We start from the raw sequence: 18,488 nt of genomic DNA on the forward strand, positions 1-18,488 counted from the left end.
CGGAAAAGATAGGTTTGTGTTTTTAACCTTACTTAATGTAAAAATGGATTTTCATTGATGTGCTGTGCATCTGTGTCCCTCCTGTGTGTTGCAGTTGTGCCAGTGTGTTGGTCCACGTTACCCACCATCTTCTTAATGGCGTCAGAGATGAATATGAAGGAGATGAGGCTGGAAAAACCCTCCTCTGTGAAGCGGGTCATGTACTTGATGATGTAGCTGGCGTCTGAGATGACCAGCACAAAACACTGCAGACACGAGTGAAGGCCGATCCAGAGACGCAGCTCCATGTAGTCTATACCGTTATTCCTGCAAAGTGTGACAGTTAAAGAGATATCCTTTCTCACTGTAATTGTATTCATCTGTTCACGTTAATTTGTGCATCTTACTTGCTGAATTCATAAAGCAGCTTTTCAAAGATGAGAATGGGTCCTGTCGAACTGAGGATGATAAGAGGTTGTCCACCAAACACACAAAAGACAGTTCCAGCCAAAGCAGTGCCAAGGAAACTCTCCATCACACCCTGAGAGAAAGAGAGGCGAGACAGTCAGAAAAATGTAAGCGTAACACGGGCTGGAGTATTTCAGAGTTACGTTGGAGTGTAAAGGCTGGGTAAGAGTCCCTCCAATGTCATGCTTGCAACACTCAACCGAAATTCAACCAGTGTTGGTGAATTCAAATATTTGGTAAAATTACCATAACTTCTCTGCAAATGTGAGCTCTTTCTCATGTTAAGATGAAATGTATTTTAGAGAAAGTTTGTTAAATCCTGGATGGACTGTATTATGATAACCTGGTAATTGTCTGTAGCCTCCCCCAGCAGGCCTCCAAAGGTGATGGCATTTGTGATGCAGCCAAGGTAGATGAAGAGCACAGCAGAGATGGACTGAATATGGAAGCCATCATAGATATCACTGCAAAGCCAAGGGGCCTTCCTTTTAATGTCCAGCCACAATCCACCGCAAAACCTATCAAAACAAGTTGGAGGGTGTAGTTATAAACCTGGACATGACTAGATCTAATGAGATGGTACATGAAATAGTCATCTTTAGCCCTCTCCCACCTCCCAGTGAATTTCAGCTCTTCTCCGAGCTCATGCGGAGCAGGCATCTCTTCATCTTCTCCTCCAGCTGCTCCACCTGCTGAGCCGTTCACCTGACCCAGTTCGTTTAGGTTCAGCACTGACTTCCTGGGACAAAGAGAATCGAGAGAAATGTTTTATACTCAACCCAACCACTTATTGATGATAAAAGGCTATTTTTTCCATCCAGCTTCAGACCAAAGCACAGAGAATATGCTGATAAAGGTGTTTAATTACATAAAACCTTTAAATAAAACAAAGAGGCTGGAGCAGCCTGGGTACACGTCAACATGTGTTTCGTCAATGTACGTGCCTCATTTCAGCCGATGGAACCTTCTTGGGAGGTTCAATGCGAATTTTTGGATCCCATTCCCCTGGAGGGAGGACAATCACCTCATCCAGAAACTCGTCAACACCTGCAATAAGGTCATCACGGTCCCTTGCTTTGTAGGCAACATCACTGAACAGCTGGTATGAAATAAAGAAATAAAATCAAAGTAATATATTAGAAATTGTGCATTGTGTGGGCAGCATCTATTGCCGCTTATCTAGTCCCAATCACAGCACTTTTGATTCACCCGTTCACACACATATTAATACAGTACTTCGATATCATCATCCAATGTGCACAAAGGCAGCACATCTTTTATATTTTTGTGCCTTGGCCAAGGACGACTAAATCCGGACTGGAAGAGCCGGGAATCGAACCCCTGACCTTCCTCTCTACTTCCAGAGCCACATCTACAAATGCCTTTGTTTGTCAGTGGGTGTTGGTCACTTACGTCGTCCACCATGAGTGTAGCAATAGCTCTGCCAATCTCATTATAGGATTTGGTTTTGCCATGAGGACCCAGCAAGATGAATAGAAACCTGTCAGAACATACGGATAAAAGACTAATTACGCACACACACATACACACACTCACTATCACACTATTTGTATATCTGGACATTCATTAGCATAATCCTTTCCCCAGCCCCTTACCCAAACCTTAAACATCAAAACTAAATACCTAACCCTAACCCTGTGCTGCATTATAGATTTTCTTATTAAGGGATGTGTAGATCCTGCCAATAGGAAATTGTAAGCACGTTGGGTTTTCTGATAGTCCACCTTCCGCTATCTTTTGTCAAATTACTCCAATTACCTCCAATGCAATAACCCATTCATCAGAATATCTTAATAGGCAGTAATATAACCATATACAGTGCCTTGCTTAAGTATATTCACCCCCCCCCCCCCCCCCCCCCTTGGACTTTTTCCCATTTTCTACTGTTACAAAACTGGAATTCAAATAGACTTAAACAGACTTTTTACCATTTGATCAACACAATATGCATAGTACTTTGAAGGTGCAAAATACCTTTAATTGTGACACAAACAATAATGAGAACAAAAAAGTTTACATCTGGTGGATGCATAAGTATTCACCCCCCTGAGTCAATACTTGGTAGAACCCCCTTTCGCTGCAATTTCAGCTGCAGGTCTTTTGGGGTTTGTCTACCAGCTTTGCACATCTAGAGATGGATATGTTTGTCCATTCTTCTTGGCAAAAAAGCTGAAGCTCAGTCAGATTGGATGGAGACCGTCTGTGAACAGCAATTTCCAAGTCTTGCCATAGATTCTCGATTGGATTTAGGTATGGGCTTTGACTGGGCCATTTTAAGACATGAACATGCTTCGATCTAAACCATTCCATTGTAGCTCTGGCTGTATGTTTAGGGTCATTGTCCTGCTGGAAGATGAACCTCCGCCCCAGTCTCAAGTCTTTTGCAGACTGCATCAGATTTTCTTCAAGGGCTGCCCTGTATTTAGCTCCGTTCTTCTTTCCCTAAATTCTGACCAGTTTCTCTGTACCTGCTGAAGAGAAGCATCCCCACAGCATGATGCTACCACCACCATGTTTTACTGTTGGGATGGTGTGCTCAGGGTGATGGGCAGTGTTGTGTTTCCGCCACACATAGCGTTTTGCATTGAGGCCAAAAGTTCAATTTTGGTCTCATCTGACCAGAGCACCTTCTTCCACATGTTTGCTGTGTCTCCCACGTGGCTTGTGGCAAACTCCAAATGGGATTTCTTATGGTTCCCTTTCAACAATGGCTTTCTTCTTGCCACTCTTCCATAAAGGCCAGATTTGTGGAGTACACGACTAATAGTTTTCCTGTGGACAGATTCTCCCACCTCAGCTGTGAATCTTTGCAGCTCCTCCAGAGTTACCATGGGCTTCTTGGTGTCTCCTCTGATTAATTTTCTCCTTCTCCGGTTTGTCAGTTTGGTTGGAAGGCCTTGTCTTGGTAGGTTTGCGGTTGTACCATATTCTTTCCATTTTCTGATGATGGATTTTATGGTGCTCCGTGAGATGTTCAAAGATTGGGACTTTTTTTTTAAAACCTAACCCTGCTTCATACTTCGCCACAACTTGATCCCTGGCCTGTTTGGTGAGCTCCTTGGTCTTCATGATGCTGTTTGTTCAGTAATGATCTCCAACAAACTCTGAGTCCTTCACAGAACAGGTATATTTATACTGAGATTAAATTGTAGACATGTGGACCCTATTTACTAATTATGTGACCTTCAAGTGTAACTTGTGAAGGCAATTGGTCACAACAGATCTTTGTTAGGGGTTTCACAGTAAAGGGGGTGAATACATATGCACTCAACACTTTTCAGATTTGTATCTGTAAATAATTTTGAAATCCATGTAATATTTCCCCCCACCTCCAAATGAAGGACTATTTTGTGTTGGTCCACTACATAAAATCACAATGAAATAAATCATAATCTATGGACAAAATGTAGTGTGATAGAAATTTTACTATTAGGGCAATGATTGATATTGATGTTTTCGAAAGATAACAAATGTTGCCTGAGAAGTCAGGGTTGCACTCATGACTGTAATGTGACATCCTCACTGACGAGGTCACCAAACAAATCACTTAACAGAACAGAGGATTTGTGTTTGTAAACTACTCAAGGGATCTTGAGAAACAGATGCTACATTCCAAAGGTCTGGGAAAGATTAGGTGACAGGATATGGGTCACCTATTGTTTAACATGAAAGAGGTTGATCGATAACATTTATCTCCTCTCTAGGAGGGGCTTGGAGATGTATAAAGCGTTGCTTTTCCTGTATGTCATTGCTCATTGTATGAAATCCATTCCATGGTCTTGTACATTGATGCCCATCTGCAGATGTAGAATAAACTTCCAGAAAGACATTGTAATGACTTGTGCTTGACTATTGAGAAATTCCCATGACAGTAGAAAAGTCCAAGGGGGATGAGTACTTATGCAAGGCACTGTATAACACCAACATAGATATAAAGCTACCTGTTGCCCGTGCTCCTGTGTCTTCTTATCATAACCAAATTCTAACCCTAGAAACAAGTCTTAACCCTGAAACAGCCCATTAAAAAAATGGGTCAGAAATGGTAGGTTTTAGATTTTAGGCTCAAAATGGTCCACACAAAGATACACACACTTTTTGAGAATGTGTCTCCCTGTCTTGAGAGACAAGACATCAAATACACTCACCTGGTGGGCACAGGGACCTCAGTGAGGCCTCCTAGTGTTGTGGCTTGAGCCAAACGAACAAAGGAGACAAAGGGCTTGTCCAAAAAATCCACCTCGCCAATTAGGACGTTGGATGCCTCGGCATCGCGTGGAATCTTCTTCATGAACTTGTTTTTCAGCTGGAGGAACAAACAGAAAAAAGGTAGCAGGAGAAGTTGAAATCACACATTGAGGGACCGTGCACTGAAGCTGACCTTTCCTAGCTGCCTGCCTTATGTGTTCCAAGATCAGGTATTTGATCTGGATTTAGTTAAGTGTCATTGGTTATATAAAATGGTTGAATAATAACGATAGTTATAAATTTTTTGGGAGAAAATAAAAACTACAACAAAGCAAAAGAACCACAGCTGGATTCTTGCTCCTCTTATAATTTCTATTAGTGTTATTTTAGTCATCTGTAATTGCTTCCTCACTAACTTATTGCAGGAACGAACTGCAAGATTGTTTGTCATTCGCAACTTTGACCTTAACATAAGTCAACATCCATTGGATTACCTGCCTTTACATTTTATATTACTATTCATGATCCCCAGAGGATGTAGCCGACTGACATTTCTTGATGGAAATGTGGTTCAAAGGTTCATGCTCCCATAAGGACGCACTCTAATGGCTTTGGTGAAGGAAAAATAAAGTCTCACAAATGAGATTAAATGAAAGTTAAAAACAGGCTAAATCGATTTCAGTTAGAGTTCAATTACAATTTTGTATTCACTTCCCAATGAATGTAAAGAATTGAAAACACATTTTTTATCCTAGAGCATCACAGAGTTGCTGTTGTGGCCATGGCACAGATTCTTCAGTCTTGTTTTCCCCAAATGAATTGCATTCAGTTTTTAAAAAATCACACAAAACTCCTACGGCAAGCCCGCCCCCTTCTTCCTCTAACCAAGAAAGCACGTGGCAGTGGAGTGGTGGAGGCTTAGACGAAAAGCTCTTGATAATCTGTGTTTAATGCTGCTTTCAGAGTCAACTCACAAACTGTTCCTCTTTCACTCTCTAACTTCTTGGTCCTAACCATAAACAAACATTTCAGTGCCACAAACAGCACAACCAGCTCATTTAACAACAATCCACCCACTCACTGTAGCTGCTCTCTGCAGCTGGGAGTTTACTCTCAGAGTTGCACACCCCTTTAGTAGCATGATATGATGTGATGTACCTCACTGTAGTGTGGTAGTAGTGTAGTCCGGTCATATTGGTCAGATCGAGGAAGCCAGCTTTAGACTCATGAGTTAATTTCTTACTCCCTTTGAAGTTCTTTTCTGAATTACTACTGCTGGATAACAATGGATAGTGATACAGAACCTAGAGTTATTGCATACTTTGGCACAAATCAAAAGGAAAAGCTAATGGCTGACGCAGAGATTATATTCACCACTGCTCTTTGGTTCAGAGAAACAGAAGCCCCAACACAAACATACAGTAATGAGTAAAAACACGCACACAGGGAGAATATAATTGAACAAATTACAGCCTCAAATGCCTGAGTGTGTGGATTAGAGGAATTAAATAGCCCTCTGTATACCTCCTCATAGAATAAGACACAATTCGTCATAAAACGCACAAGCAGAATCCAACAAAACACACACATACTCACACACAGAAATAGTGCTTTTCAATATATGCCATCCGTGTGCAAAACTGACACAATCCATTGCTAATCTCCCGCAGGCAACAGGAGATTAGCTGCTTACAAATCAATAATGAGTGCAGTGACTGCTTATATATCCAGGCTAAAGTGAATGTGTAGGATATACAGATAAAGGGGCACTGCATTGGTGTTACATAATAAGTTACCTGTTTAGTTTACTCTTTATTCAACAATTCTTATTTTTCAGCCTAGGGAAAAATGCTAATCTGTAACCCACTGCAAAAGTGGAATTTGACACCACAAACGAGTGTTGAAAAATTAGATTCCACTAGGTTTTATTATGGGAAATGCAGGACAGAGTATTTTGGAGCTTGACCTAAACTGAGGGCCAGAAGTGCTGCTTTGATTTTCAAATTTCCTCGTGATGAAATACAACAGTAAATCACACCTGCACCGGATTAATTGTGTTGAATTTATGTCAAATTTTTGCACTGAAGTGTTAATCAGGGTTTACAAATGTCACACACTAGGTATTTCCAGGTCTAATCCCTGAAATTCGAAGGCCCAGGATTTGAATGAATCATTGCTACAACACCAGAATATTTCTAATGAGATCTAGCAGATTGTACAGGAATACAGAAACAAAATAGAATATTAGAAACATCAAATTTTCACAACTGAATAAGCGACAAAGTTCACATTTGGAATAGCCTCGAGTTTCAACCTGCAATAACAGAATTGTTGTAATTTGGGGACCAGTTGTCAACGCAAAATATACAAATCACAACATATGGGTAAACATTGACATTTTGATAACTAATTTCTACTTTGATGAATCTATGTCCAGTATTCCCTCTCTTTAATCTCTGTTTTGGTCTCTTTAGCTCTGTGTGATGTTTGCTGCTGAGCTGGAGGGGACAGTGATATAGAATACATAAATGTTGAGTTTGAATTCACCATGAAGCTCAGCAGAGCTGCTTACCCTCACCCTTTTTCACATTGTAAAATATTGCTGAATCCTGATTGATGGACAAAGTATAAACTGAGGTCCATCTTCTTCAAAATGGTGAAAAAAGTGCATACATATACTGTATACACAATTCACAAATGCATAAAGATAATGTAAAATTATCAAGAACTGTTAGAGGACCACATCACTGAAATGAAAAGTGGATTTAGACAGTTTTCATGGATTTTAAAGGGCATTTCACAACTCTCACTGCATAAGACGCTGTAAAGGGAGCTGGGGAAATATTCAGATCAGGTCTATTTCAGGATCTAGGTGTGGAGATCATTGATATGGCCTATTGTATTTTGAAGGAGGAAGTTGTGAGAGTTTCTACTAGAAAAAGGATTACATTTCCTATGAACCCAACAGGGTTTTTTGCCCAGAGGCTTCAGCTCCATCTTGTTAACACCCTACACTGTACAAAGTAAAAGGAACCTTTTAGGAATGCTTTTAGGGAGAAACCCAATGAAAAACCAAATCAACAATCAATGTCTCTGACTAATATGAGCTGTATATGTATGCAAATCCTGATATATGTGATTCCTCTGGGCCATTAAGCTCCACTGTTATCCAAAAGCTATTAATAAACCTTGACATGAAATGGTAGAATATAACATTTACCTGGTCTGTGCTCGGAGTGTCTGAGATGTCGTTCATGCTTCGGCTCTGGGCAGGATCTGTAAATGAATCACGCATTTATATTTGATACTAAAACACACAACACATCGTAGATGTAATAAGGGGTTATAAGGGGATATTTGGTCAGTAGCTATTCAGAATTTTTTTATTAAATAATTCATGTTTACAGGTTGTAAATTCAATTTAGCGGTCCCCGTTTTTAGTGACCCCAGAGTGTTCCACAACTTTCCCATGTTGAATTGTTTCACTGTTGGATTATATTTTAATGAGCCATTTACCCCCTTTCCTCCTCAAAGCAGATTTGGGAACAAATAAAATTGAACAGAGAGAAAAAGAGAACGAGAACATACTGCAGAGCCCAGAAAATCCTCTCATAATCCCCTTCATCCAGACAGATTCACAAAAGAAACCATCAAAGGATCACACAATAGGATCAAATTCTCTTAAGTAAACACACTAATTGTATGTCCAGCACATTGTGTTCATGGTGAGTATAAACACACAAAGCCATCTCAAGTGTTGAAATCATGCAGTAGCTGGGAGCTGCCAGGGACCAGTGGGGGTTAGAAAGTACGAGTCATGAGGTGTGTATCAGTGGGTGACTAAAAGTAAAAAGTAAAGTAAAGAAAGAACAACTATTGAAAAAAATGTTCCATAATAAGGTTATGTCCTGTCCTCAAATTTCTCTGTAAAGTTGCCCTGTGGTGTTTATTGTAAACAAACTGGTGTTAACATAAATGATTTCTCATCAAAACACAATGTATGGGCTGTGAGTGCATTTCTTTCTTTATAAATACAAAGCCAATGAGTTTTATTTTTCAACTATGCATTGTTTATATCAATTTTTATTAGCGAACAGTCTTTTTTAAGCCATTGATAATGCAGATTTAAAAACACAAATTTTACTCTTTTTTTGTCAATTCAAGTACTTAATATTTGGTTATATTTATGTTTCCTCTTAACTTCCAGTTTTTTTTATAATGAAGTTCATTGTTACACTGTAAAATATCAATTATATTTCTTTGACTTCCGGATTTGATAACGCAATCTTATGAGTCATTATCAAACATCCTTTATACCCACATATCAGCTGATATATTGTTAGAGATTTCTTTCTCTTTTATAACATGAGTTGGAAAGTTATAAAGTAACTATAATTTGTCTTCAAAAACCACATGTGCAAGTACCTGACATGATGCATGCATGTGTGCATGATTGTGTGGTGTGTGTTTTGACTCACGCATGCGGCCAAGACTGCCTGACCCCCGAGAACGTAGGTCTTCTGTGGAGCGGTGGTTCCCAGAAACTGAAATATTGCTACGACTCAGATTAACCTGAGGACTACGGCCTGACAGAGCAGCAGCAGCAGCAGCAGCAGCAGCAGCAGCAGAGGATGTGAAACGATGGCCACAGCAGATGTGATTTTAACAAGGAAAAGGTAAAATAGATATAGGTCAACATGGCAGAAAATAAAGGAAGCGTTAGGATGTAGTTATAGTTTGAAAGTTTTGATTGGTAGTAGAGAAAGTGTACAAACAGAATACACACATACAGTAACCCACAGTGGTGTAATGCAAGGTATACGCAGGTATATGGTGTATCACCACTTGCTTCTCAATAAGCATAGCGTATACCCACTTCTAAATCGTTTCTGGTGCAGTAGTGTCCTGCAAGCCTTTTTTTCCTAGGAAAGTGAAAGCATCATCCTCTGACTCTGTTAGCACATGTTGCTGGTTGTTGGAGTCGTGATTGGATAGTTAGATCAAGAATATTAGAGTAAGCCAATCATAGGCAGGGTAGGGTCATGTCTATGTTTGTTTTCCTCAGAAAAATATCACCAGCCCATTACATAAAATGCAGTAGATTTATGTACATAATAATATTTGTGATATTTTCAAACTGTAACATTATTATTTGGAAACTGCCCCATGAAAAATACTGTAAATTGTATCATGGTGGCACACTCTGGCCAAAGAGTATACCCACTACACCACTGCACACACACAAACACACACACACACTTACTTGAAGAAGTGTTGGAGGACTTCCCTATGTCTGCCAGAGAACGGTGGATTGGTTTCTTGGTCTGGTGACGGTGTTTCCTCAGCAACACAAAAGTGATCTTCTCCTTCAGATCAGGAAGGATGAGACCGTCGGCAATTTGTCGATCCACGATGTCATCTGGAGAGAGTCAAAGTTTACGGCACAGCTGAATTAGCATGACAACATCTGTGATTTCATATGAAAAAAATAGACTCGACGCCGAAACCATCGGGGTCGGGATCGAGATCCTCCTGAGTTTCTCCACAGGCGGTACATGTTTGAATGCAAATGTCAGAGTGAGAACATCCAGAATTTCTGCGGACATTCTCCACCTGGTCCCCCAGTATAAACATGCACTGCTGCCATGTGCATGTTTGAAACAAAACCTCTGGAGAAAGTCTGGACCCAGTTTCTCGGTTTACCTTGTGCATTAGCATTTCAAGTTTCTGTTGTATGAAAGACAGGAGTGCAATCTCAAATTTCACTAACATGTTCTGGATGAGGGTGAGCAGTGCAGGTACAGACACACCAAGGGGAGAGGCTGTGGGACTCACCCACTATCTGTGGCAGAGAGTAGCCTTCCAGGTCGAGCAGAATGCTTCCTGTCTGCAGACAGGTCCTGAGCTCAAACAGGCTGTGGAGGGTCAGTGTGGAGACATGAGGCTTGCTCCATCTTTCTCCTCCCTCTTCCACCTTCTCCTCAAACTTCACCCACCTACACAGGGGGAGAAAAAGGGGGTTTGGCCTCGGAATTCAATAGTTGCGGGGGTGTATTTGGCGGTTTTGAGAGGGACAGTGTGATTGATTTGTACAGGTCCATGAGTGTCAGCCAGCGGGATGCTGCTTTGCAATTTAAACTGGATTCAATCACGTGCAAAGGTATAGTCCAGTAATGCAGAGTCTACAATATCTCAGAAGTAACCCTCAACCCCTAAATCCCATCAAAAGTGTTCCCAAATCCTAAACTAATGAAAGCCCTGACACTCAGGCTGCATGGGTGTGTGTGTGTCCTAGTACCTTGCAGACTCTTTCCACTCTAATTCCCCCCCCTCGTTCTGTAGTGTGTCCATCTCAGTGAATATGGTGGGTGTTGGGGTGTTGTCATCTTCCCCCAGTATGTGGCGCAGCCGCTCCGCTGCAGGGGACACTGAAGAATAAAGCCCAAACGAGACAAAGGGTCAGTTTCAGATTTCTATTAAATATAAATGTGCAGGTCAAAGTCACAAGCAACAGATATAACACATATTTACACTCGTATTCTTTTTAATACGCCTAAAAAAAATAGTTTGTACCATCCTTTTGATCAAATACTTCAAAATGAATGAATTTCTCTCAGCCCGTGTTAATTGCTAGTTAGCAAATACCATCATGTCAACATCTGAAGGGGAAGAATTTTCTTTTTGTCCATTTATAAATATATTATATAAACTGAACCGTACATTATATTTATGCAAGATCAATATACTTCAAGTTGCTACTGAATTTTGAAACAATTTAAATGATGCCTATTATACTTTGTGTTAAAAGCTGCATCTTATGAGAAGCTTAAGTATTTTTTTACTGCATATTATTTCAGTATTTCTGGTTGATTTACAGAAAACAGTAGTGTACTTAAAATATACTGTAAGTATCTTTTTGTAACTATGTAGATTACTAGACGATTTATTTGATGAACGTGCATCATGTTTGTGGTCTTTGCTATAGTACAGGGGTGTCCAAACTACGGCCCGCGGGCCATCTGCGGCCCGCCATCCATTTTAAATTGGCCCGCCACAAAAAAATTAAAATAAAAAATTAAAATTAAAAGAAATAAAAATAAAAAATTATAATTTTTTTATTTAGAAACTAACAATTTAGTAGTACTTTAATGGCACTTACTTATAGCACTTTGTAGTTTAGCTCTATTTTTTTTTTGTACCTTCTTGATTCTTGTTGTTCAGAATCAGAATTATTTTTATTGCCATGTATATTTGCGTTTTACCCTTGAATGCACTTATTGTAAATTGCTTTGGATAAAAGCGTCAGCTAAGTGGAAGGTAATGTGATGGACTATGGCCCACTCTATTGCAGCTGTCCCTCAGAACGCAGCCCCCCCAACTGTCAACAGTCTGCTACAGGGCAGGGGGGCGTGGCGCCGTGAGTGGCCCGGACCTTCGTATTTTGTTCTATATGTGGCCCTCGGGATAAAAAGTTTGGACACCCCTGCTATAGTACATTCAAATTACAACTCATTGTGTTCTACATTTCTGATATTGTATTTCTTTATATTTACTCCTGGTTAAATTTTCTGGAACTAAAAGTGCACATACAGCTACACAACATATGGAAGTTAATCAACACATCACCTTTTATACAAACAATTAAATACAAATAGTAATATATTTGCTTTACAATTACAGCTCTTACCAAAGTAACAAATACCTAAAACTTCCAATTAAAGTGGCTGTAAAAATAATTTATAGAATAAAGGCTGCAGATAATGTTTATCTGCATTAATTATTTTTCACAGCAACCATTTGATTGGAAGTAAGATTCATCAATATGTATGTTGTGTTCTGTGGAATAAACACTGCTGCCACAAGTCTTTAGGTTTTTATTCTTATTATTATCAGTTTGGGATGTTGCCTTTATTGGACAGTGGAGACAACAAACTCTAGAGAGCAAGGTTGTCACATGTGACAATGGTCCCAGGACATGACCAATTTCACAGAATGGACCTTTGACCAACAAGACAGCCAGAAAATAGTTAACAATCCTCATTTACCCTTTTTAACGAGGATCAAAGTCAGCTCCTCTAATTACTATCTGAAAGAGATGTGTAATCTATCAGCTGGCACCTTTTCTAAATTTACTCTGAACTGATCAATCTACATTAACGTCTGAGCCTGGAGGCGCTGTGCAATTGCATCCCAACGCTGTGTGTGTATGTATGTATGTGTGTGTGTGTGTGTGTGTGTGTGTGTGTGTGTGTGTGTGTGTGTGTGTGTGTGTGTGTGTATGTGTGTATGTGTGTCTCACAGATCTCCCAATTTCCTTTTGCACAGTTTATTCCCCCAAAAGAAAAGAAAAAAAGGTAAAAGTCAATAACAGACAACCTCATAGATCTGAATGGGTCCAGTTTTAGCTACAATTCTCCGAAGCCTCATGTGAAAGTGCACGTTCACAATCTCAATCAACACTTCCACTTGGAGGGGACAATTATGTAATCCATGGCTACAACAGCACAGTGCATGATTATAACACAATAGAATGTTCCACAATGAGACCAATCAGTCGTGTTTTCATGACTATGTCCGCTCTGTCAGACTAGGAGGTCTGCTGTTCTGTCTTTTATCTCTGACCAAAGTAATCCCACAGAGGCAGATCATGCTTTGTTGAGTTTGCTGTGTTTTCAGTTCAGTCCTGGATCATTGGATAAAACACAAATACACTATTCCCTTTACTACTTTAACTTCTTGTAGGCTGCACTCTTTTCGTACAAAGAGAGGATCTGAAGGACAAATGCAGGGACCCAACTGCATTCAGCACACTTCAGCTTATTTTGTATTTTTGGTCTGACACCTCTACTCATCCCCATCTCAAGAAGCAGCAGGCAGGCGTGGAATACAAAGGTTCTGTTACATCCACTTTGCCATGTTGGCCCAGCACCAGATGGCGTATACACACACACACACACACACACACACACACACACACACACACACACACACACACACACACACACACACACACACACATACACAAAGTGAAGACACATTTTCCAGCAATGTCACTTCAGCCATTTCCCTTGGGATGAAAACTCGTCAGAAGAATGACTAGGAGGATATGGGGGAGGTAAACATGAGAGGTTGTTCTTGCTTGATATTTTTTTCAGCACAGTGTAGTAACTATGGGCATGTTGTGATCTGGTAAGAGAAGTCCTATTTGATACAGTTGTGAATAGTTCTACTATAGTGTAACTGCAGAGGGAGAAACGCCGGTGACACAGCTTAGTGACCTAGACTGTGCTCGTGGCGTTCAAATAACAGTATGAAGATTTATCAGGCTTGACGAGCAGCGCTTGAGTGCTCAGTTTAACAAGCTTTTAGTTTCAGTGTGGGACTTGATGATAGACTTGTGACTCTTGGGATGAATTATTCACATATTTAAACATTCCTGCACATTGCTGATAAATAACACACTCACACACACAAACGACATGTAGGAGGAGAACCACAACCAATTTACCATATGCAAGGCGTGCTAAATGAAGTAGTGAAATACTGTGGAAATACCTTGAATGTCTGAACCCATTTAATCACTCAGATTTACAAAGAACCATCCCATCCAAATCAAACCCAAGGGGAGGAGGCTTTTGAAATAAAGTAACCATCCAATTCTTTCCAAAAAACAATGCATATGCAAGGCCCTTACCACGCAAATGAATGATTTCCAAAGCCTCATTAATAGACAAATGCACGTTTAGGTGACACGCAAACAATTCTAATCGTTGCTCTCCTGATACAAATTCTTGATATCTGTGGTGACCCCCAGCTCTAAAACAGATTGACAACCTCGTTTTCTCAGGGGTTTTCCTCCTCCATTCCTCTTTCATGTCATCTTTACCTATTTGAGAGCCTGGCAGGGTCCAGCAGGAGGCCATGATGGAGGCCCCGGGGTCCTGCAGGCTCACTGGATCCACTGAGTTGCTGAAGAGGGCTCCTCAGTTTGGCTTTGCTCAGGAAGAAAAAGACGTCTGGGTTCCTGAGGGTTCTTAGCTCACCACTGCTTGCTCTCCACCATGAGTGGAGCGAAGTGACACACTTTGACTCCTAATCGCATACGTCCTTTCCCCTTCTTCCTGTGCTCTGCTGCGTTTACAGGTATTTTGCCACAGCCAGTTCTGTTGTTTCAGTCATACGATTTGGTGTGTGGTGGGTTTATGTGAAACCTGCGCCATTCAATCAGTCGGTCTCCTCTAAGCTGTGGCAGAAATCCTCAGAAATCTCCAAAGCAGCAAAGGCTTAAGAGGGTTGACACACACCACGGGGCCCTTGAGCACTCTCCTCCCAGAGGTCCATGCACAAACACTCAAGCACACACACTCAAACTCAAACATGCATGAGAACAGCGCCGACTTCCTCGCCCACAGAACTTCTATTGCTCAGAAGAACCAGGTAGTCCGGTGCCTCTAACCGTCAAGTCAGGCCTTGTGTTTGAGGCACACATTTGGGACGAATCCTTTCTGGAGCAGGGAAAAAATGTAGCATACCAAAGGCAAAACACTCACAGTCACCCCAAATAACATGCACATACACATACACAGCAAATGCACACACATGCACACACAGCTTGGAGTTCCTCAGCTCTAATCAGCTTACAGGCTTCAGACTTCATGGCCCCTAGCTGCAAAAATATTCATCACATACGTACATACAAGCACCCACAGCTGCAACCTCATCACACACACTCTTAGTGCAGGCAGACCTCTGCAATTGTGTGCGCAACAGCATACAGCCAACCTGGTCATATGCCTCTCACTAATGTGTGTGTGTTTGTGTCTGTGTGCGTGTAAAATCAACAAGTAAAGTTTTGTGTGTTTAATATTTTTAAGGCCCCTCAAAAAATGTAAGAGAAGAGATACCTTCACATTGACAAATAAAGTGATTTAAGGGAAGCATAGTATGAGAAGACTCTTGGCTCTTCTGTACGTTGTAAGTTTCATCCGCTATATTATATTTTCTACTTGTTTTAGGTTTGTAAGTTTGTTCTCTTTTTTAGGCTGGTATGCCCCTTGTATATGATAATTTTCTATATATAATATTAGAATAGCTAAGCCCTAACGGGTAACTTTAGAAAAGTAATAGAAACAATGGGATCCTGGGACAGACGTCTCGTACAGACTCAGTTTACCTAACCTGTGAGGTTGGTGTGCCCATGACGATCCAGACTCCCCTCCTCATCGTCATAGTGCTCCTCTCTGTCATGGTGATAGCTTCGCTGCGAGTGGTCACGATGCGTGTGGTGATCGTAGTGCTCGTGTCGTGCGCTATGTTCGGCATCACTGGCATGGGAGTGGTGTCGGCGCCTCTTCCGCCTGTGGGAGACTGGGACACCAATGTACTCCGGCTGTGGCTCTGAGAGAGAGAACATGTGAGAGAAAAGATCAAAACACTGACTGCTTGTGGAGTGATGTGAAAGTCCTCGGTAATAAACAAGTGTTACAGCAGTGTATGTGTACACGCACATACTCACATGCACAAGTCTGCAAATATATTGTGTTGTCACAAATATCAATAACATTATAGAACTTTATTGCTTTAAGACAAAGCTTCAAAATCATTCGGATTGTGACCCTGACTTGGAGGAAAAGTATGATGCCTCAATTGGGTCGAGTGGGTACGGTCTCCCTCGAGTGAGTCTTCAACTTTTAGTAAGAAGAAATTAGCTCTGTACTGTCAATGTCATGGCAGAAGATTCAGATGCTTTTGATTCATCAGAATAATTTAATACTGACATTAGGCCAATAGGTGTTCTTTACTGTACATGACCTGTACAACCCATGAACTTCAAGTGTTGCGCTGCTTCCATTTCCTGAATAATTATCAGACTATCAGGAAAAGTATGTGCCAGCATGCTGTAATAACCACTTGTCATCAGCTTCAAATAAATGCCTTTGTTTGTACTTGATGAAATGATCAGGAACTGTTTGCAAAAACATTTCCCAGGGTCAAGTCAGGATATCTGGGAAATTTTTTAAGGACAGTGATGCAACATCCCCTGTCCTTAACCCTCAACAAGAAAAAGAAAAAACTACCAAAATTGATTGTCAACAGCTCAATGCCAATTTTTTTACTTGAATACATCACATACGTAAATTGATAACAAATAGGATCATTGTCTTATTTATGACAGATTTATATCCTTGACATTAATCTTGTCGGAATCATGCCATTGACCTGCCATTTTGTTGGAACAGGAATAAACAGACTGAAGTTAATGTGTCCCACATTATGTCCCAGATTACCTGAATTCCAGCGATATAAACTTTTTGAGTTGAAACCATCAGTCTTGAGTCTGATATTGAGGTTAGAAAGCCCTTTGTGACAGTTGATGGGATTGAGAAGTGTATATTCCAATTTCCCCCAATATGATAAGACTAATCACATGTTACAAACTAATTGCCATGTATTTAACTTTCTTTGAGGTGATCCACGGCTGTGCACACTTTACTCAGCTGATAATCCTGCATTTCTTCCAGTGTTACTGTTGTCTCACCATCATCGTCGTCATGGTGTCGATGACCTCTGCTCCTTCCCCTCTGCCAGTCATGATGATCCATCCTGAAACAGATGAGAAACAAGGAGGAAGACGTTTACTGAGGAAATATAGAAGCTGGAGGAAAGAAAGAGAGGCGATCGTTAGCAATACATTTTTATTTGTAGAGCCCATCGTTACAAATCACAGTTTGTTTCAAAGGGCTTAACAGGTGCGACATCCTCTGCCCTTACCCCGAAAAAAATAACCATATTATAGATTCAGTGTGTAGAATTTAGTGACATCTGGTGGTGAATTTGCATGTTGCAGCTTAATACCCCTTTTTTAAAACCCCAGACAGAGCCACATCCCTCACATCTGCAAGCAGCAGAGCACATCAACAAAATAAATATATTTACAGCCCTTAATATTATCAACATTATCCCTGCCCTCTCTTAAATTCTCAGTCAGCAATTACCTAATATACACCCCACTCTCATGTACAGTTAAAGTGTACAATATCATGTATCAGGGAATCTTCCTCACATTGCTATACCACATGGGCTGCCAGACCACATGGCAAAACACATGCCACTGCAACATCCACAGATCGAAGGATGACAAGAGGAAAACTCAATCGAAAACCCCAGCAGCCCCTCAGGTCCCGGCTCGAGCTCAACCCATGGAAACTAAAGCAAACGGTGATACATTTCCACCAAAATGCTGCTACACTGAAAATTGGTAAATAAAAATAGAGGAATAACTTTACCTCAGCTACACTTAAACATTTGAGGCTGTGAAACCCCAGCTACATCTGTGGGATGTCTGAATATGTGTGTTGTCTAAAAAGATGATATATCAAATCCTACCACATACGTAGCTGGAGTATTACAACGTCGATTGAGGCCAGAGGCAATTTTTACAAGATGATGAGATAGGCATGATGAACATTAATATGAATAAGTCAGGGTTTGCCAAGTTGTGTTCATCCTCACGCTACAACTCTTCTAATAAGGAAACATTTATTAAGTATCAACCAATGGTTAATAAATCATTAATTTATAAGAAACCTTAATGGATTAGCCGCAATTCTCTCCAAATAGAAGTTGAAAAGATTGTTCTTCAAGACTATTTAAAAAAAGTTTATTGTAATTTATTTGCACTCAGTTGCTGTAGCTAAGTGTTAGTTCATCAAATGAAGAATGAAAAGAAACAGGATTTTTGCCGACATCCCATCAGGTACCAACTGTCCATATGCTTAAAGGAAACATAAAAGCCCATGACTGACATGCTGCCATCATGTTTCCTCTGATAGTTT

General features: G+C 40.6%; 1 protein-coding gene across 2 annotated transcripts in view; it reads right to left on the reverse strand.

Moving 5' to 3' along the window:
• Positions 1–17,926, reverse strand: part of slc4a5b (solute carrier family 4 member 5b) — a 30,891-nt gene extending 12,965 nt beyond the window's left edge. For both annotated transcript variants that reach the window (XR_008333078.1, XM_053411478.1), the window contains exons 1-14: positions 17,717–17,926; positions 17,192–17,256; positions 15,832–16,050; positions 10,952–11,081; positions 10,489–10,649; positions 9,917–10,072; positions 7,874–7,929; positions 4,614–4,771; positions 1,861–1,948; positions 1,392–1,546; positions 1,061–1,186; positions 791–965; positions 387–520; positions 126–306 (exon numbers count right to left, since the gene is read on the reverse strand). Coding sequence is in view for 1 of the 2 variants with exons in the window: in XM_053411478.1 (XP_053267453.1) it covers positions 126–306; positions 387–520; positions 791–965; positions 1,061–1,186; positions 1,392–1,546; positions 1,861–1,948; positions 4,614–4,771; positions 7,874–7,929; positions 9,917–10,072; positions 10,489–10,649; positions 10,952–11,081; positions 15,832–16,050; positions 17,192–17,256; positions 17,717–17,760 (1,848 nt within the window). In the remaining variant the exon portion in view is untranslated. The remainder of the gene's footprint in view (positions 1–125; positions 307–386; positions 521–790; positions 966–1,060; positions 1,187–1,391; positions 1,547–1,860; positions 1,949–4,613; positions 4,772–7,873; positions 7,930–9,916; positions 10,073–10,488; positions 10,650–10,951; positions 11,082–15,831; positions 16,051–17,191; positions 17,257–17,716) is intronic.
• Positions 17,927–18,488: the final 562 nt, after the last annotated feature.

This window comes from Pleuronectes platessa, chromosome 19 (genome assembly GCF_947347685.1).
Source record: "Pleuronectes platessa chromosome 19, fPlePla1.1, whole genome shotgun sequence".
Classification (NCBI taxonomy): domain Eukaryota; kingdom Metazoa; phylum Chordata; class Actinopteri; order Pleuronectiformes; family Pleuronectidae; genus Pleuronectes; species Pleuronectes platessa.